Here is a 20,985-nt window from a genome sequence, read left to right as displayed (position 1 = left end):
TCTGGAATAATTTATACATGTGTTTTGTAACTTTGGATACTACAGATACTCATCATCTATTCTAGGAAATCTTCTGTGACTCTTCCAAAATGGGTCTGTGTCCTCTTCTGTGCTCCCATAAAGAACCTGATAGATGGGCTATCTTGTCCTGGGTGGATATGGCTAATGAGAAGCTGATCACAATAGCTGATCACAAAGCTGATCACAATTTGCTGCCAACCTGGATGAAGGGGATTGTGCACTTCCTGAGAGTGCACGTCCAGCCTGGGGTGAACAGGTGATGCTTTCTTGTGATTAAGCTACCGGCTTACCTGTGGACCAGGCTCATCGAGGTGACCTTGCATTCGAAAACCCTTGGATCTCTGAGTTTGCCACACCTGATCCCCTACAGCCTTCACCGTCCGTGGGTATAGTGTCCAGGAGGTGCTGAAGCCTGAGAATGGGAGTGGTCGTGCCTGGTCAGACCCCCAAGCCCACTCTCCCCTATTCTCAGCCCCAGCTGAACCGTTCTGAGTCTCCCATGGGCACAGGGCCCTGCCATGGCTGTGGGTAATAAGGCCAAAGCTGCAAGTCCAGGGAACAGGAGTGGAGCCAGAGACTCAGGGCTGTGGGCTGTGGACAGGGTGATTCCAGACCCTTAGATGCCCAGCGAGAACCACTGTAAGGATCGCTGCCCTAATCATGGGCACATGCTGACATAGTCACAGCCCTGTCCCTCACCCTACTGCTTTCTGGAGGCAGGGGGTTTTCTAGGTCAAGGTTGGAGAGCTTGAGGGGACTGGAGAATGACCCTTCTGCCCCCTAACACCTCCACTCCCTCCTGTCCCTCAGATCCGGGGAGTGGTGGAAGGCGCGGTCCCTGGCCACCCGGAAAGAGGGCTACATCCCAAGCAACTATGTCGCCCGCGTTGACTCTCTGGAGACAGAGGAGTAAGTATCCTATTTCCTGCCTTCCAGAAGGGGGCATGAGCAAAGCCAGCCTTGTTCGCATCTCCAGACCTCTGCACACACTGTCCCCTGCCTGGTACACACGCTTCCCAGGGCTCATGGGTTTGGCTGGCTCCTTCTCTTTCTTCGGGTTTCATCCTTCCTGTCAGGGAAGAGACGCTAAAGTGGGTCCCTGCTGTGACTCTGTCTTGTGGAAATCTTGCTTTATTCCCTTCTGAACATGTTTTACTAGCAAAACGGCCTTGTTTCTTTGGTTGGTCACGTGTGCATTTTCTGCCTGCCCTGCCAGGAAGAGAGCTGGTGAGAGCGGGGACTTGGTCTGCTGCTGCATCCTCGGCACAGGCTGGCATGCAGCCAAGAAGGGTCTCTGGAGAGGCGAGACAGCTCACACCTGGCCAGTCATCCCGCATTTGTTTTGTTTTGAGACGAGGTCTCTGTCAGCCAGGCTGGAATGCAGTAGCGCCATCACAGCTCACTGCAGCCTCAGCCTCCCCAGGCTCAGGTGATCCTCTCATCTCAGCCTCCCGAATAGCTGGGGCTGCAGGTGCGCACCACCATGCCCAGCTAATTTTTTTTCTTTTTTGTATTTTTTGTAGAGATGGGGGTCTCCCCATGTTGCCCAGGCTGGTCTTGAACTCCTGGGCTCAAGTGATCCTCTCGCCTCAGCCTCCCAAAGTGCTGGGATCACAGGCCTGAGCCACCGCACCTGGCCCATCCCTCATTTGATTCATTTGACAAACACATGCCCATGACTCTTTAAGTCCTGTGCCAGGCTAAGGGACTGTGAAAACAAATAAGACATATCCCTATCCTCAAGGAGCTCCCTGTAACCCTTCTTTCTTGGCTGTGCGTTCTTCTTTGTGTCTAGCTTGACTCTAAAAGTATATTTCAGTCATCCCTCCCTCCCTCCCTCCATCCCTCCCTCCCTTCTTCCCTCCCTCCCTCCCTCCCTCCATCCATCCATCATCCAGCAGATACCTGTTGATTCCCTGCTGTATATGTGGCCCCATTCCAGGGATACAAGATGACTCAGATAGGGCTCCCTGCTGGAGATGTTCCCTGTATGGTGGGTGAGGCTGATGAGTAAAAATACGACTACATTGTGGGGCGACAGTACATCCAATTAAAAACCAGCCAGTCAAAAAGTTGAAAGATGACAGTCCCCATTGTTTTCTCTCTTCTGCCTCCTCTTTCTAGCTAGATGGTACTATGGGTTTGGGATGCTTGCCTGTTGAAAATGAAAACATTTAAGCTTTTTCCACCACCCCCTTCTGGCCGGGCACGGTGGCTCACACCTGTAATCCCAGCACTTTGGAAGGCCAAGGCGGGAGGATCACCTGAGGTCAGGAGTTTGAGACCAGCCTGACCAACATGGTGAAACCCCATCTCTACTAAAAATACAAAAAAATCAGCTGAGCGTGGTGGTGCATGCCTGTAGCCTCAGCTACTCAGGAGGCTGAGGCAGAAGAATCGCTTGAACCCGGGAGCAGAGGTTGCAGTAAGCCAAGATCATGCCACTGCACTCCTTCCTGGGGGACAAAAGCGATATTTGTCTTAAAACAAACAAACAAACAAAAATAAGGCCACCCTATTTTAATGTTCATGGAACTGGGGGCTCTTAGCAGCTTCTCTGTCCTGCTTCTGGGCTTTTCCCTGGGTCGTCCCATGCTCTGTTTCTCCACTCCAGAGCCTGAATGCTTACAGAATCCCTCATGCGGTCCAATCTTGGAGGAAGCATGGCTGGTATTATTTCTCAAAGGCAACATAATTGCTAAGTGGAAAAGGCAGGGTGTAGACAACATGAATGGGGGTTATCATTGCAAACCAAGGCAATAACCTAGGTGGGGGTCCTCAGACTTGAGCAGCATCAGCACCACCTGGAGTGGGGCTAACAAGTGGTTTCTGGGCCCCGCTGTCTGATTCCGGATGTGTATTTTTTTTTTTTTTTTTTTTTTTTTTTTTGAGACGGAGTTTCACTCATGTTACCCAGGCTGGAGTGCAATGGCGCGATCTCGGCTCACCGCAACCTCCGCCTCCTGGGTTCAGGCAATTCTCCTGCCTCAGCCTCCTGAGTAGCTGGGACTACAGGCATGCACCACCATGCCCAGCTGATTTTTTGTATTTTTAGTAGAGACGGGGTTTCACCGTGTTGACCAGGATGGTCTCGATCTCTTGACCTTGTGATCCACCCGCCTCGGCCTCCCAAAGTGCTGGGATTACAGGCTTGAGCCACCGCGCCCGGCCCCGGGATGTGTATTTCTAACAGGTTCTCGGGCGAGGCGGCAGCAGCTGCTGCTGCTCCAGGGACCCATCTTGGGAACCGCTGATCTAAATACATATATCTGGCCGGGGGCGGTGGTTCACACCTGTAGTCCCAGCACTTTGGGAGGCTAAGGCAGGCGAATCACCTGGGGTCAGGAATTCCAGACCAGCCTGGTCAACATGGTGAAACCCCGCCTCTACTAAAAATACAAAATTAGCCAGGTGTGATGGCAGGCGGCTGTAATCCCAGCTACTCAGGAGGCTGAGACGAGATTCTCTTGAGCTGGGAGGCAGAGGTTGCAGTGAGCCGAGATCACACCACTGCGCTCCAGCCTGGACAACAAAGCGAGACTCTGTCTCAAAAATAAATACACATATCTGTCCTTTCAGTACACTCAGGGGCCCTTGTGTCTAAATCAAGAAACTCCTAACAGATGTTGCCTCTAGGGAGCGCAACTGGGACCTTGGGAATGGGGCAGGTTGGAATCTTAGTTTCTCTCACTCCCCCTTGAAATAGGAAAGAGGCAATACTTCCAAATGATTCAAATGCAAATGTGGGGAAGCCTGCAGAAAAGAGAGTGAAAAGTCTTCCTCCCACCCTGTCCCCAACCAGCCACTCCCCCCACCAAAAGCAACCAGTTTCTCGTGAGTCCTCACAGATGCTTCCTCCTTGTATAAGAAAAGACATCTCTTCCCGCTTATCTCACCCAAGTGGTAGACGCCACACACACTGTTCCGTACTCTTGTTCAGACCGTCCACTGTACACCTCCTTCCTTTTTCTACCAGAGGGCATCTGTCCTGTAGCTGTCCAACAACCATTTAACCTCTGTCCAATACAGTGGACACAAGTCATTTCCAGTCATGTACTGGAGCGAATCTCCTGGGGGATACGTCACTTCTTCCTTGTGCAAGGTCTATGGTACAGCTTCCTAGGAGCAGAATTGTCAGGGAGACAGTTCTTACTCTTACATTGTTGAATATTTTACCATGGCACAAGTCAGTTTACAACATGAAAACAAAGAAGGTAGACGGGCCAATAGCATGGTGATTAAGAGCTTTGGTTCTGGAGTTAGACTGCCTAGCTTCAAATCCTGCCTCTACAACTTCCCAGCTGTGTGACTCTGGGCAAGTTACTTGCCCTCTCTGTTCCTCAATTTCATCGTCTATCAGATGGGGCCAGGTGCAGTGGCTTATGCCTATAATCCCAGTACTTAGGGAGGCGGAGGCTGGGGGATCACTTAAGGTTGGGAGTTCGAGACCAGCCTGGCCAACATGGTGAAATCCCATCTCTACTAAAAATACAAAAATTAGCTGGGTTCAGTGGTGCATGCCTGTAATCCCAGCTACCCAGGAGGCTGAGGCAGGAGAATTGCTTGAACCCGAGAGGCGGAGTTTGCAGTGAGCCAAGATCACACCACTGCACTCCAGCCTGGGTGACAGAGCGAGACTCCGTCTCAAAAGAAACAAAAAACAAAAAACGGGAATGATAAAGGTGACAGCTCCGTAGAGTTGTTCGATGGATTACCAGATAGATGTTCGCTTCCTCACCAGTTAATAACAGAAGAACCAAAGGCCCAAAGAGGAAGGCCACTTGCTCAAAGTCACACTGCAGTTTTGTGGCAGGGCCAGGGCAGGCTCAGCTCAGGTCTGCGGCTTTTTTCCAACTGCTCCTCACGCTAGTGAAGGTGGGAATGGATTCGGCTGCTGCTGCTTGAACTTTTCCACCCAATATCTCCAATATTCAGGAAGAACAAAGACAAGGGCCCAGGGCAAGATCCTAAGTATAAAGTTCTTTCCAATCTCACATTGTAGCTTAGAAGTTCATGCCAACTTCATTTATATTCAACTCAGTATATGCAGAGGAGGATCGATTGTAAAGCTAACGAAACCCAGGCCCTTCACAGGCCTCCAAGGCCCCAAGAGAGATCTTCCCCGTGGTCTTATATGCTTGTGAAATCTGCAAAAGTAAGACTTTGACCACAGTTGGTTAAGACTCCTGTCTCTTTCCACTCTGACTTCCTGTCCATCTCCCTGTCCCTCACAGCTAGTGGCACTGGAATGACCCATCAGCTCTTTGTACTTGCAATGCTGTATTATTTTTCTTAAAGCAAGTTCCCCCAAATCGCATAGGCTTCAGTCTCAGCAGACAGGATTCACCTCTGGTAAAATGTCTATTCTGATATCAAAAGAATGGCTCCTTTCCCCTCTCTCCCAAAAAAAACCCTTGAGTAAAACTGATGCCGCGGGAAGCCAGGCCCTCTGTACCCTAACTTCCCCTGGGTCCCACACGGCCACAGGCACACTGTGAGGACTGCCCGTCCTCACCTTCACATCTGTCTCCTCCCTTTTCCATCAGGTGGTTCTTCAAAGGCATCAGCCGGAAGGATGCAGAGCGCCAACTCCTGGCTCCTGGCAACATGCTGGGCTCCTTCATGATCCGGGATAGTGAGACCACGAAAGGTGACATCAGCCCTCCCCACCTTGTCCTCCCTGCAGAGGTGTGCCTGGTAGGATTGGCCACCACCCTTCCCTTGGAAGATGTCCTGGGAAAGGCTGAACAACCCAGCCGGGTGCTGCAGCGGCCAGGTTTCTCCTGCTCTTGGCTACCTGAGCCGGGAGGGTTGAGGCTCTGTGCCTGGCTTCGCCTTTCTTATCCCCCATAGCTGCCAGCTTTAGTCAGTGGAACGAGTGCCATGTGGCTTAGGCCCCGAAAACAAAGAAACATCTGGCTGAAGCTTGATCTTCACTGACTTGTTTTTCATTTGTTTGTTTTGTTTTGTTTTGTTTTGTTTTGTTTGAGACAGGGTCTCACTCTGTTGCCCAGGCTGGAGTGCAGTGGTACAGTCCCAGCTCACTGCAGCTTCTGCATCCTGGACTCAAATGATCCTCCCATCTCAGTCTCCCAAGTAGCTGGGACTACAGGCACACGCCACCATGCTGGCTAATCTTTCTTTCTTTCTTTCTTTCTTTCTTCTTTCCTTCTTTCCTCCTTTCCTTTCCTTTTCTTTTCTTTCTTTTTTGTAGAGATGGGTTTTTGCCATGTTGCCTAGGCTAGTCTCGAACTCCTGGGCTCAAGCAATCTGCCTGCCTCAGCCTTCCAAAGGGTCGGGATTACAGGTATGAGCCACCACACCTGGCCTTGGTTTTTTTTGTTTTTTTAAATACCCATAATAGATCAAGTGTGGGAGGCCAAGGCAGGAGGATCACTTAAGCCCAGAAGTTCGAGACAAGCCTGGGCAACATACTGAGACCCCATCACTACAAAAATTTTTTAAAATTAGCCAAGCGTGGTGGCGCATACATGTACTCCCCAATACTCAGAAGGGCAAGGCCAGAGGACCGCTTGAGTCCAGTAGTTCAAGTCTTCATTGAGCCATAAGGGAGCCACTGCACTCCAGTCTGGGCAACAGAGAAAGACCCTGTCTCTAAAAAAATAAGATAAAATGTCCATTACAATATATCTTATCCACAAGCCTCATTCCTCCTTCCCTCCCTCCATAAGGAAATGAGGTAGGATGAGGTCGCCAGAAGAGACTCAAGCCAGCCTTCTCTGGGACTCTGCTGAAAATGCTCCTGGGAAGCTTTTGGAAGTTTTAATGTCAGGTGACCAGCTTCCTGGAACATCTGTGCTGCAAGGGTGGGTTCATGCTGGTTGGGTGCACAGATGGCAAGACCAGGGCTGGAAAACATCGCGTAGCTCAAACCGGCATCGATTGAGGCTCATTGCCCCAAAGAAATGAACATCAGTAGGTTTCTTGTGATTTCAGGTTTCATGCGCTGAGTGCAACTTTACTAATACATTTAGCTTCACAACTGCTTGACTCAAATAAACCAAGTACATTGTATAAAGTGTGACCTCAGGCCGGGCGCAGTGGCTCACGCCGGTGGTCCCTGCACTTTAGGAGGCCGAGGCGGGTGGATCACCTGAGATCAGGAGTTGGAGATCACTCTGGCCAACATGGTGAAACCCCATTTCTACTAAAAATACAAAAATTAGCTGGGCGTGGTAGCAGGCACCTATAATCCCAGCTACTTGGGAGGCTGAGGTAGAGAAATCCTTGAACCTGGGAGGCAGCGGTTGCAGTGAGTCAAGATTGCATCACTGCACTCCAACCTGGGTGACAGAGTGAGACTCTGGCTCCCTCCTAAAAAAACACAGTTTAACCCCCACCAAATCCTATGACTTTGTATTTTTATGGTAGAGAAAACTGAGACAGAGGGGCTAATCACTTGCCCAAGGGCACATAGCTCACAAATGGCAAAACGGTGGTCATGAACTGAAAGGCTTATGTTTTTCTGCTCTATGTGATAGTATAGGGTGGTGCAAAAGTAATCTCAGTTTTTCCCACTACTTTCTATGGCAAAAACTGCAATTATTTTGCACCAGCCTAATATGTATGTTAGGTTCCTATTGCTGCTGTAACAAATTAACACACATTTAGTGGCTTAAAGCAACACACATCTGTTCCAAGAACTGTTAGTTCTGGGGTCAGTAGTCTGACCTCACTGGGCTCAAGACGTCAGCAGGGCTGGTTCCTTCTGGAGGCTTCAGAGGAGAATTCATTTTCTTGCTTTGTTTCACTTCCAGGAGGCTACAGCATTCCTTGGCTCATGGCCCCTTCCTGACACCTCTCCAAGCTCTAGTTTCCATCTTCACCTCTCCCACTTTGACCTTCCTACCTCCCTCTAACAAGGACCCAAGTGATTACATTGAGTCCACCTGGATCATCTGGGATAATCCCCCAACTCCAGACCCTTATCTTAATCACATCTCTAAAGTCCCTTTTACCATGTAAGGTGACATATTCCCAGGTTCCAGGGTTTATGGCGTGAACATCTTGAGAGACCATTATTCAGCCTACCACAGCACGTTCACATTTCAATAAGTGAACTGGACCTCTGGATTTTTTTCCAGAAAAGTCATAGCCTGAGTTTTTATGAAAAAGTAAAAAGTATAGTATAGTTTCTTGGCTTTCTGTAGGATAGATGATAGAAAGATAGATTGATAGAGCAGGAATAATGAAGATGATGATGAGTGTTCAGACTCCAACTAGTTTACAGACATGACTTCTTTTAACCATCAGACAACAGGATCAGGTAGGGAGGCGTGAGAACTATCCCCATCTGACAGATGAGGACACAGAGGCATAGAGAGGTGACGTAGTCTCATGGGTGAATGTGGTAATGCCTGGCTGAGAACCCAGGATGCCTGGCTCCCACAGCCCACTCAGACCTTCATGCACTTCTGCCCAGGTGCCAGGACAGTGCCAGCAGTAGCCTTATGAGGTGTCAGAGTGCTGACATGAGGTGGCAGGCCCCCGAGATGCCATTCTGATGGGTTTCTCTTTGGCCAATTCAGGAAGCTACTCTTTGTCCGTGCGAGACTACGATCCTCGGCAGGGAGATACCGTGAAACATTACAAGATCCGGACCCTGGACAACGGGGGCTTCTACATATCCCCCCGAAGCACCTTCAGCACCCTACAGGAGCTGGTGGCCCACTACAAGAGTGAGTCCCACCCGGGGGTTGCCTCCGCCCCCGACTCCAAGATGGGCCCGGCGGCCCCTAGTTGCAGATGCACTGCGGCCCCTGAGACCTGCTGTGCCCTTCCTCGCCCTCCCCCAGACAGATAGTTGCTTTGGGTGCTTCTGAAGGTTTAGGACTGTTGAGCAGGAGGGTGGGGTGGCCAGGATGTAGAGGTGGCACCCCGTCACACTCTGCTCGCTTGGGCATGTCTCTGATGGTGGCAACCAGGTGGAACTCTGGACAGATACAGAGGGCCAGACAGGGAGGGCTCCGAGGGGCAAGTTGGGGGGCTCCGAGGGGCAACCTCTGGCTGGCTCAGAGCTTGTTGCCCTCTGCTGACCGAGGACTCTCTTCCAGAGGGGAACGATGGGCTCTGCCAGAAACTGTCGGTGCCCTGCATGTCGTCCAAGCCCCAGAAGCCTTGGGAGAAAGATGCCTGGGAGATCCCCCGGGAATCCCTCAAGCTAGAGAAGAAACTTGGAGCTGGGCAGTTTGGGGAAGTCTGGATGGGTAAGAACTCAGGGCCAGAGCCCACAGGGCCAGAGGGTGGGCGGGTGGGGAGGGAAGTTACTCGCTTCCGGGAACACCTTATGGCAAAGTGGAAATGCTACCCAAGGCAGAAGGGCAGATTTAAATCATAGCCGGAAAGGAGTTCCCCTGATAGCAAACCAAATTGTCTTGCTGTGCAAACACTGATTTGCCTTTGAGACCAGTCCTGTAGGGGTCAAAAACTTCCTTATGGGAAGCAGGTGTCATGGATGAGGAGTCCCGCTCTCATATAGAGTGGGGACTGTATAACAGTTTAGGATTGAGATAACCAGAGGCCTCTTCAGATGATGAAAATTAAGAATGGGGAAATGAAGCTTGGAGATTTCCAGGCGACTGATGAACAGGATATTCTGAGCACCTACTATGTGCCCAGCACTGTGTTAGGGTCTTGTGGGAAAACCAGAAAGTCATATCTCACCCCTGCTGATTTTGCCCAAGAACTTAAGAACAACATTGCCTGCTTTGCAGGGGTGTGGGGTAGATGCAGTGCCCAGCCCAGGGTAGGGCACCCTGCTGTGTTAATACTTCACTGCATTCCAAATGGGAGTGAAGGCAACTTACAGGGATGCAAACAATGCAGCCAGATAAAAATAAGTTTAAAATCCATGTATTTCGACTGTATTTACTGAGATACTGCTACGTGCAAGGCCGGGCAATCCCCTCTGGTGGCTCATTCCTGTAATCCCAGCACTTTGGGAGGCTGAAGTGAGTGGATCACTTGAGGTCAGCTGTTCAAGACAAACCTGGCCAATATGGTGAAATCCTGTCTCTACTAAAAATACATAAATTAGCTGGGTGTGGTGGTGGGAGCCTGTAATCCCAGGTACTTGGGAGGCTAAGGCAGGAGAATCGCTTGAATCCAGGAGATGGAGGTTGCAAGCAACTGAGATCACATCACTGTACTCCAGTCTGGGGGATAGAGTGAGACTCTATCTGAGAAATAATAATAAAATTAAAAAGAATTTGACAAAAGAGGAAATATGGAGAGGAAGATAAGACAGATCTGAGTGGTGAGATTGGAAAGCCAAAAATATCATATAAGGCCCTAGACTTCTACTACAGGAAGTCCACAGTTGTGGATTGGAGCTTCCTGGAAGCCAAGGCAAAATGGAAAGCCAAGCAATTATGAAATTGACAAGACCCACCAAATGAAGCAGGGTGGGATGAGGTGAGGGAACAGCATGTGCCAAATCCCTGTCGTGGGAGGGGACTTGGGTGCTTGAGGGACTGAGTGACCCGGAGGGTGACTGGCACATAAAAGGCAAGTGCAGCTTAGTGGCTGATGAGGCTGGAGAGGTGGATGAGGCTGGGCCATGCAGGGCCTGGGGATCATAGTAAGTCTGGCATTTATTTAAGAGCAGCGTTAAGATGAAAGTGGGCAGCGTATGTGTGTGACATAACCTGAGTGGCATTTCAAAGTTGTTTTTAAATCCTTGCAAGAGCACTTCAAAGGCAGGGCATACCATTTCCACTTTGCAGATGAGGAAGCCACAGCTCAGAGAGGTTAAGTGACTTGCCCTAGTATGCACAGCTGGGAAGTGGTGAGCCCGCCTTTCAACCCACATTCGTGTGAGGCCTAAGCGCATGCATGACTTCACTTCCCTCTCTGAGAGTTGAGATGAGCAGGAAAGGCTTTCTGGAGGAGGTGGGTCTGCAGCTGGGCCTTCTAGGTTGGTACGGGAGACCAGTGAGCTCTGACCACCTTCCCTGCTCTTTGTTCCCCTCCAGCCACCTACAACAAGCACACCAAGGTGGCAGTAAAGACGATGAAGCCAGGGAGCATGTCGGTGGAGGCCTTCCTGGCAGAGGCCAATGTGATGAAAACTCTGCAGCACGACAAGCTGGTCAAACTTCATGCGGTGGTCACCGCGGAGCCCATCTACATCATCACGGAGTTCATGGCCAAAGGTGCTGCATGCTGGGGCTGGGGGTGCGGGCTGTGGCCTATACTGGTCAATTGTGAGTTCAAAGGTGACTTGGACATGGTTCTTGCCCTTGAGATGGCCCCAGTCTGGCCAGGAGCTCTTCCAACAAGTACTCATTGAGATTCTAAAGTGCAACCATCCAGCCCTCCTGGTTAGTGGGGTGAGATCATGTTAAGGGGCCACCAAGGGGAATGGGGAACATGGGGCTACCAGGAGAAGGTAATGGGGCCAGAATACTCCCGGTTGATGGGAGAAGGGGCTTGTGGTTCACAATGAGCCTTAGAGGCCGGGGTGCAGGGGTGGCACTCTCCCACATCAGCCACCTTCCCCATACATGCCAACCCCCTGGGAGAGGGAAGCTGGCAAAGCAGCTGCTCTGTCCCCACCCCACCCTGACACAACTCAGGATTTCTTGGGGAATCTTTTTAGGGCCACTGTTTCACAACCATTTTCAAACCCTGCCCATTTTTTGTTTGTTTGTTTTTTAGGGACAGGGTCTTGCTCTGTCACTCAGGCTGGAGTGCAATGGTGCAATCATAACTCCCGGGTTCAAGTGATCCTCCCATCCCAACCCCCCAAGCAGCTGGGACCACAGGCCTATGCCACCACACCCAGCTAATTTTATTTATTTATTTATTTATTTATTTACTTATTTATTTTTAGAGATAGGGTTGCCCTCTGCCTGCCCAGGCTGGAGTGCAGTGGTGTGATCATAGTTCACTGCAGCCTCGAACTCTGAGGCTCCAGGGATCCTCCTGACTTAGTCTCCCCAGTAGCTGGGACTACAGGCATGCGCTACCACACCTGGCTAATTTCTAAAAATTTTTTCTGGAGACAAGGTCTTGCCATCTTGCCCCAGTTGGGCTCAAGTAATCCTCCCAAAGCTCTGGGATTACAAGCATGAACCACTGAGCCTGGCCTAACATATATATTTATAAAATTCTTCTAGTGATTGAGTCTTGCTATGTTGCCCAGGCTGGTCTCAAACTCTTGGCCTCAAGTGATCCTCTCATCTCGGCCTCCTAAAGTGCTGGGATTACAGGCGTGAGCACCATGCCTAGCCACTCTGCCCATTTTTGGATAAACAGAATCATCTCACACAATCCCACTTAGTCTGATTTGAAACCTCCGGCCTTCCTCATTTCAACTATGCAATTATGCCAGTCCTGTGAAGGCATGATCCCAGCCATCCAGGCCCAGGGGCTGTCTCAGTCACAGAACCCACCTAGCAATCAAAAACTCAAATTCTCTTTCTCAAACACTAGAAATTGCAAACAAAAAAAAAATTTTTTTTTTGAGACAGAGTTTTGCTCTTGTCGCCCAGGCTGGAGTGCGATGGTGCAGCCTTGGCTCACTGTTACCTCCACCTCCTGGGTTCAGGTGAGTCTCCTGCCTCAGCCTCCCGAGTAGCTGGGTTTACAGGCATGCGCCACGATGCCTGGCTAATTTTGTATTTTTAGTAGAGATGTGGTTTCTCCATGCTGGTCAGGCTGGTCTTGAACTCCCAACCTCAGGTGATCCACTCACCTCATCCTCCCAAAATGCTGGGATTACAGGCATGAGCCACTGTGCCCAGCCACAAACAAATATTTTTATTTAAATCTACTACTATGAAAAATCTTCACCACTATCTAAAGTATTAGATTGGTACAAAAGTAATTGTGGTTTTTGCCATTAAATAATAAGAGTAGTAAACCTTCCTCCGCTATCCCCCATATAGGAAGCCTGCTGGATTTTCTGAAAAGTGATGAGGGCAGCAAGCAGCCCTTGCCAAAACTCATTGACTTCTCAGCCCAGGTGAGAGCCTAATGAGGAAACGGGGAAGGGAGACAGGGATTCAATTTTTTATTTGCCAAATATTTACTGACCATGTACTATGATGATAGCAGTAATAATAATGGGTAAAATGTATTGAGTGCTCAGTATAAAACTATGCTTTTTGCATGTATTATAATTATACGTGTACTCATTCATTTAATCATCATATAAGCTTTATAGGCTGGGATTCTTGTTATCTGTTTTGGTATAACAAACCACCCCAAGTCCTACTAGCTTGAAACAACAGCAATTATTATTTCTCATGATCCTGTGGGTTGCCTGGGTTCAGCTGGGTGGTTCTTCTGCTCGTCATTGTAAAGTGAGGTGCAGATGCATCCTGTTGGCACTTGCGTAGGCTAGAATGTCCAAGACATGGCTCAGCCTCCACCTGGCCCCTCACCACCCAATCACCCAGCCTGAGCTTCTTCATGGCGCAGCAGCTTGGTTCCAAAATGGAGCAGGACAAGGGGCCAAGCCCTCATGAGCAGGTTCTTATTAAGCCTCTGGCTGCATCAGGTTTGCTAATGGCCCATTGGCCAAGTCACATGGCTATGCCCAGAATCAGTGTGGGAGGGGACTGACCAAGAGCACAAATCCTAGGGACCCCCCCAGTGTAACAGTCTGGCCACGGGGAGGTAATTATCATCCCATTTTACAGAATAGAAAATTAAGGCATAGAGCAGATGTAAAGGACAGATGAGGAAACTGAAGCTCAGAGTGGTTAAGTGGCTTGTATAAGTTACTGTGCTAATTATGGGGCATATAGCAGGGAACAAAATGAAAATGTTCCTGTCCTAATAGAATTCACAGTCCAGATGGGAAGAAAGGTATTAAATAACCAAATCTCTTAGGGACCATGACCCAAGGGGTCTTGGCTGAGTCAAACCATTACATTATCCAACAAAGTAGATAATGTTTGCAAATCGCAGAAACACTGCTGAAAACCTCATTTTCTTTCTCATGTTTCCCTCGCCCCTTGCAGCTCCTCTCATCCCCAGACTGAGCAGATTTTTTTACTTCTGTCCTCTCTCATGCTGTCTCCAATGTGTGGGAAAACAGAGTGTGAGGACGGGGTGTTATTGGAGTGCATAGTTAGAGCATTTAGCAATCAGAGAATGCTTCCTGGAGGAAGTGGCCTTTAGACTGAGTCTGAAGGATGAGTAGAAGTTCAGTAGATGAAGAGAAAAGGGAAGGGTCTTCTAGACAAAAGAAACAGCCTGTGCAAAAGTAGGTGAAGGAGTTCAGCCTACTCGGCAGGAGCCCAGGGTGTGGTGGGAGTGGAGTGAGACCCAGCCTGGGCCTCAGCTGGGCCTGCTACAGATGCCAAGGGCAGGGCTCATTTGAGTATGTAAATTCCAGGGGCCCAGGGGGCACCACAAGGTGTAACAAAAGACTACTTTCAGAGCCTGGAATGCCAGAGGGATATGGAAATACGTTTTCACTCCAGTGGGCCCAGTCTCCTGGGAGACAATAGACTAGTCTGTTGCTAAATTATCATCTCCAAACTAGCAGAAACCCTACTGGGCAGCAGTCACGGACCAGGGCAAGAGCCACTCTCCCTGTTTCACAGAAGGGAAACAAACCAAGGAAGGAAAAGAGGTTCTGAGCCTTCATCTGTCAGAGGTAGACTCAGAGCCCAGGGGAAGAAAGGAGTCCACCTGGGGCCTTGGTCTTCACCGCCATACTCAGAGAGGCAGCTTGGAGCAGCAGGTGGGTTCCCCAGCCTGTCACCACCAACTGGCTATTGACCTCCAACCCACTTTGGGTCTCAGTCTCCCCATTTGTCAAATGAGGGAGCTGGACCACAATGTGGGTTGTTTTTTTTTTTTGTAGTCACAGCTGTGTTGGTCAAATGAAATGGTATGCAGTAGCTGCGTATATACAAACAAGTCAAAACAGAGCTGCTCTGACCAACGCAGGGTGGGGGCTTATCTGTGGCCTTTCTTTTGTCTCCCCCACCCCCATATAACCTTGAAGCATCCATAGGATTCATTCTGAAGAGCTCTGCAGATCTTTCCAGGTCTGATGCTATGACACCCTGATACTCTTGGAAGCAAACCCCAGTACCAATGCCCAACCTCATGGCATCCTGTCTGGGGATCATAAAATCTCACCACCTTATCAACCCCCAGTGCTGACACCTGGGCTCAATAAACCTACTGGTTACTCATTCAGTCAGCAAACCCTTGAGAGGCAGCACTACGAGCATCTGGGCTTAGGAGTCACATAGAGTTTTGTTCTGATCTCAGCTCTGCCTGTGTAGCTTCGAGCAAGTAGCTTAACCTCTCTGAGTGCCACTTGCACCCACTGAGAGCACCAGGAGCCACTATTGAAATATATACTTCACTATGTGCCAGACACTCCACTAAGCCCTTGATGTAGGCTTAGGGGATTAATCTTCACATGACCCCTTGGAACCAGGTGCTATTACAGAGAAGAAAGTGAGGTACAGAGAGATGACACAATTTGCTTGACATCACAGAGCTGCAGCACGCAAGCTGAGCTGATCCAGCTCCAGAGCCATTTAGCCAAAACCCTCTGCTGTCTCCTGAGTGGGGTGTCAGCCCCGGCCCATTGAGCTCCTGTGAAAATCAGTAGTATGAGCATCTGCCAGTGGGGATCAAACAGCGGTAACTCCTGGCATTAGTGCTTGTTCCAGAAGAAAAGCCAGGCAAAAAGGCTGGGCAGAGTAACAGGCAAGTGCGCGGACCCCAGGCAGCACTTTTGGAGCTCCAGCCTGGGCTCCACAACTTGCAAGCTGTGTAAGCTGGGGCCGCTTACCTATTTCTCTGGGCTTCAGTTTTCTTAGCTGTGGAAAGGGGGCTGACAGCAAAAGTGCCTCCTCCAAAGCACACGGTAAATGTCACTTAAGTGTTTAAGTATCATCTTGTAAACAAGCTATGATGTTTGTTAACTGTTCATCTAAGGACTCACAAATTTCCCACACTCCCAGGACCAAGATGCTGTCTCACTCCCTCCCGGCAACCTCAACCGTATCTCATCCCTACCCCCTACTACTCCAAACAAAATCAGAGTCTCCTCCAAGCTTTTATTGAAAAGTCTGGGTCTCCCTTAGGCGTGGCGGCTCAGGCCTGTAATCCCAGCGCTTTGGGAGGCTGAGGCGAGAGGACCGTTTGAGCCCAGCCTGGGCAACACAGGGGCCCAGGAGGCAGAGGTTGCAGTGAGCTGTGATCCCACCACTGCACTCCAACCGAGGTGACAGAGCAAGAGCCAGGCTCAAAAAAAAAAAAAAAAAAAAAAAGCCTGGATCTCCGTTCTACCTGCCTCGGGTGCCCCCTGCTGCCCACTCCCTGCAAGTGCGTCACTCACTTGCCTCAGACATTGGGAGGCCAGCTGGTGGTGCTTTGATTGTTCTGTCTAGTCAGGCGCTCTCGCTTCCCGAGTAATTTCATCAAACTGCACCCAGCTGCAGTCCGCTGGAGCACTGGAGTGCTGAGTTATTTAGAGGCAGCAGAAAGCACTAGATTGGGAATCCTCAGACTGGCTTGAACCTGACATTCAGAAGGTTTCTGGTGGTGTGAACTGGAACGAGTGTTTCCATGTCTGTAAAACAGAGATCATGAATGATCATTCCTGCCTTAAATTGCTCGTAGCCCAGTTTGTAAGCCAAAAGTGCTGCTTTCTGGGCATCTGAGGGTTCATCTTCAACCCCTTTTGTCCAAACCCTTGTAAGTAAAAATGACTGTAAGATATAATCCCTGTGTTTTCATCAAAGACTTCTAGGACCCCCGGTGTGAATAAGAATCCTCCATGCAGTCTGTTTCACTCGGCAACCATGATGATCTTTAAATGTACATCAGAACATGTCACACGCCTGCTCGAAGGCCTCTAATATCTCCCCATTATGCCCAGAATAAAATTCACCCTCCTGTCCTGGCCGACAAGGCTGTTCATGATTGCGGTCTCCCTTTCAGCTTCAACTTTCCCCACTCTCTCTGTGGCATCTTCTGCTGGTCACACTGGCCTCTGTGCTGTTCCATGAATACCCAGGCTCTTTCCTACCTCTACACCTTTGCACCTGATGTTCTCTCTGCCTAGAATATTCCTATGTGACACACTTATTATTATCATCATTCCTATCTTTGCTAAAATCTCACCCCCTCAAAGCAGGTTTCCCTGAACACCCAATCTGAAAAAGCCCTCTACGGGTCATATATTGTTACTCTGTTTTATCTTTTGTTTCTTTTTTGAGACAGAGTCTTGCTGTGTCACCCAAGCCACAGTGGCATGATCTTGGCTCACTGCAGCCTCTGCCTCCCAGGTTCAAGCAGTTCTCGGGCCTCCACCTCCTGAGCAGCTGGGCTTAGAGACATGCACCACTACGCTCATCTTCCTTTTGTATTTTTAGTAGAGACAGGGTTTCGCCATATTAGCCAGGCTGGTCTCGAACTCCTGGCCTCGAGTGATCTACCTACTTCGTCCTCCCAAAGTGCTGGGATTACAGGTGTAAGCCACCACGCCCGGCCTGTTTAATCTTTTCTTTATGGAACTTTCTACCTGCAGCAGTTTTGCCTGGCTCACCACCTGTTCAAGCAACATGTCTGGCACCCACAAGACACTCAGTAGATTTCTGTTGAGTAAATAAGTGAATTTTCCCTACCCAGGGCTGGGGCATGAGAAAGATATAAGAGGTATAGCAGAATATAACATGAGCCTAGATTGTCCCCAGAAAGAGGGTTGAAGATGAAAGCTCTTCATAGTGTCCTAGAGTTTGTGTGTCTGTGTGTGTGTGTGTGTGTGTGTGTGTGTGTGTGTGTGTGTTTTCCTGGAGGAATAGGTCCTGGAGAAATAGTCACATTGCTTTTTCCTTGAGAACACTTCAAAGTGCCCTCTGGAAGTCTTGGAACTCTAGAGAATCCCCCAAAGTGACCCAGGCCTTAGGGATCCCCCCAACCTCAATGCCAGCCTGAGCCCTGGGGCCTTCCCAACAAAAGAGTGAGGGCTGGTGCAGACATGTCCCATTGTCTTCCACTTGAACACCTCTCTGCTGCTTTCGGGTGGGGCCCTCTTGGTGTAGGCCAGGTCTGAGGACAAAAGTGTCTCTGTTTGGGTTGCAGATTGCAGAAGGCATGGCCTTCATTGAGCAGAGGAACTACATCCACCGAGACCTCCGAGCCGCCAACATCTTGGTCTCTGCATCCCTGGTGTGTAAGATTGCCGACTTTGGCCTGGCCCGGATCATAGAGGACAATGAGTACACGGCTCGGGAAGGTAGGGAACGCTGCCAAGCAGGCCCACGTTGCCCATTTGGATGGTTGTGAGTGTTGAGTTGGTATGTGTGAGAGTGATTGACAAAATGCAAGGGTCTGCCCCAGTCTTAGCTGTGCATTCTTGAGCTTGGTGGATACTTCTGGATAATATCCTGAACTTCAGAGTCTCACCCAGAGACTTTGAGAAGGAGATTTTAGATCAGATGGAGAAGTACTGATAGATTTTGGAGGGAGTTAGGCAATATATGTTGAAATTAAGGGTAAGAGCAGCTTTGTGCATAACAGACAAAAATAGGGCTGATATCCAAATGTCCATAAGCAGGAGGATGGATGTATACATTGTGGTTTATTCACAGAATATAATACCACGCAGTGATGCAAAAGCACAAACCAGCCAGGCTCAGTGACTCATGCCTGTAAAACCAGCACTTTAGGAGGCTGAGGCAGGAGGATTGCTTGAGCCCAGGAGCTCAAGACCAGCCTGGGCAACACAGGAGACCTAGTCTCTATAAAAATTTAAAAAATTCACCAGGCATGGTGGCACATGCCTATAGTCACAGCTACTCAGGAGGTTAGGGTGAGAGAATTACTTGAGTCTAGAAAGTTGAGGCTGCAGTAAGCCATGATTGTGCCACCGTACCCAGCCTGGTGGACAGAGCAAGACCTTGTCTTAAAAGAAAAAAAAAGGCTGGGCACAGTGGCTCACGCCTGTAATCCCAACACTTTGGGAGGTCAAGGCAGGTGGATCATGAGGTCAGGAGTTCCAGACTAACCTGACCAACATAGTGAAACCCTGTCTCTACTAAAAATAAAAAAAAAAGCCGGGCACCAAAAAAAAAAAAAAAAAAAGCACAAACCAATGCTAAATGCACCAAAATGGGTAACTCTCACAGGTATATCAAAATGAAAGAAATTAGACCAAAAAAGAGTAGATGCCAATTGGTTTCATTTTTGTAAAATTCAAAAAGAGACAAAACTTGTATATGGACGTTCATGGAAGCATTCTTCCTAATAGCCAAAAGATGGAAACAACCCTCTTAATGTCCACAGACTGATGAACAGATAAACAAAATGTGGTATATCCATACAATGGAATATTATTTGGCCAAAAAATAGAATGAAATGCTATGTCAGTCTAGCACACAGATGACCCTTGAAAACATCATGTTAAGGGAAAGCCAACACGAAGACCACATACTGTTTAATTCCCCTTCTGTGAAATGTCCAGAACAGGCCACCTTTTTCTTTTTTGAGACATACTCTTGATCTGTCACCCAGGTTGGAGTGTATTAGCATGATCTCAGCTCACTACAACCTCTGCCTCCCAGGTTCAAGCAATTCTTGTGCCTCAACGTCCTGAGTAGTTGGGATTACAGGCACATACCACCATGCCTAGCTAATTTTTGTATTTTTAGTAGAGACGAGGTTTCACCATGTTGGCCAGGCTGGCTCAAACTCCTGACCTCAAGCCTCCCAAAGTGCTAGGATTACAGGCGTGAGCCACCACGCCCAGCCCAAAACAGACAAAGCTAAAGAGAGAGAAAGTCGATGCGTGCTGCCTACAGCTGGTGGTGGGGAATCGAGAGAAATGGGGAGTGACTTCTGTGGGTTTTTTGCAGGGAAATGTGATGAAAATATTCTGAAATCCACAACTTCGTGACTATTCTAAAAGCCATGGAATTATGCACTTTAAATGGGTGAAATGTATGGTCTGTGAATTCTAGCTCAATAAAGCTGTTAAAGAAAGAAACAGGCAAAATTTATTTACAGCATAGAGGTCAGAATCGCAGTCACCTTTATTTTCTGCTAGCTTAATTTTTATTTATTTATTTTTTTGAGACAGGGTCTTGCTCTGTTTCCCAGGCTGGAATGCTTTGGCTTGATCTCGGCTCACTGCAAACTCCACCTCCTGGGTTCAAGCGATTGTCCTGCCTCAGTCTCCTGAGCAGGTGGGATCATAATCACACTCCATTATGCCTGGCTAGTTTTTATTTCTAGTAGAGAGGGGGTTTCACCATGTTGGCCAGGGTGGTCTCAAACTCCTGACCTCAAGTGATCCACCTGCTTGGGCCTCCCGAAGTGCTGGGATTACAGGCATGAGCCACCACACCAGGCCTATTTATTTTTTGAAGAGACAGGCGCTTGCTCTGTCACCCAGGCTGTAGTGGAGGAGTGTGATCACAGCTCACTGCAGCCTCTGACTCCTGGGCTCAAGCAATCCTCCAGCCTCAGCCTCCTGAGTACCTGAAACTACACCCACCTCGGTCTCCCAAAGTGCTGGGATTACAGGCAAGAGCCAGCATGCCCAGCCCTTCATATTCCTTTTCTATAACAAAGGAAGCCTTGTCATGACCCACTGTGCCTGGCCAAGATTTTGTTTGTTTTTGTTTTTAAATTAGCTGGGCATAGTGGTGCACACCTTTAGCCCCAGCTGCGTGAAAGGCTGAGGCAGGAGGATAGCTTGAGGCCAGCAGTTCAAGGCTGCAGTGACCTATGATTGTGCCACTGTGTTCCAGCCTGGGCAACAGAGTAAGACCCTTACTCTGTTGGGTAAAAATTGAAAAGGCTGGCCGGGCGCGGTGGCTCGAGCCTGTAATCCCAGCACTGTGGGAGGCCGAGGTGGGTGGATCACGAGGTCAAGAGATCGAGACCATCCTGGTCAACATGGTGAAACCCCGTCTCTACTAAAAATACAAAAAATTAGCTGGGCATGGTGGCGCGTGC

The 20,985-nt window shown here is 49.2% G+C and overlaps 1 protein-coding gene across 1 annotated transcript in view; it reads left to right on the top strand.

Annotated features, from left to right (window-relative positions):
• The window catches only part of HCK (HCK proto-oncogene, Src family tyrosine kinase), a 48,344-nt gene that overhangs the window by 23,131 nt on the left and 4,228 nt on the right, over nucleotides 1–20,985 (top strand). The window contains exons 4-12 of the mRNA XM_037734465.1: nucleotides 323–407; nucleotides 494–549; nucleotides 805–930; nucleotides 5,568–5,671; nucleotides 8,571–8,720; nucleotides 9,096–9,248; nucleotides 11,016–11,195; nucleotides 12,933–13,009; nucleotides 18,109–18,262. Of these exons, the coding sequence (XP_037590393.1) occupies nucleotides 323–407; nucleotides 494–549; nucleotides 805–930; nucleotides 5,568–5,671; nucleotides 8,571–8,720; nucleotides 9,096–9,248; nucleotides 11,016–11,195; nucleotides 12,933–13,009; nucleotides 18,109–18,262 (1,085 nt within the window). The remainder of the gene's footprint in view (nucleotides 1–322; nucleotides 408–493; nucleotides 550–804; nucleotides 931–5,567; nucleotides 5,672–8,570; nucleotides 8,721–9,095; nucleotides 9,249–11,015; nucleotides 11,196–12,932; nucleotides 13,010–18,108; nucleotides 18,263–20,985) is intronic.

The sequence above is a fragment of the Cebus imitator genome, unplaced genomic scaffold (genome assembly GCF_001604975.1).
Source record: "Cebus imitator isolate Cc_AM_T3 unplaced genomic scaffold, Cebus_imitator-1.0 Scaffold18, whole genome shotgun sequence".
Classification (NCBI taxonomy): domain Eukaryota; kingdom Metazoa; phylum Chordata; class Mammalia; order Primates; family Cebidae; genus Cebus; species Cebus imitator.
The sequence above is the reverse complement of the archived record's forward strand: the minus strand, read 5'-3'. Positions and strand labels throughout refer to the sequence as shown.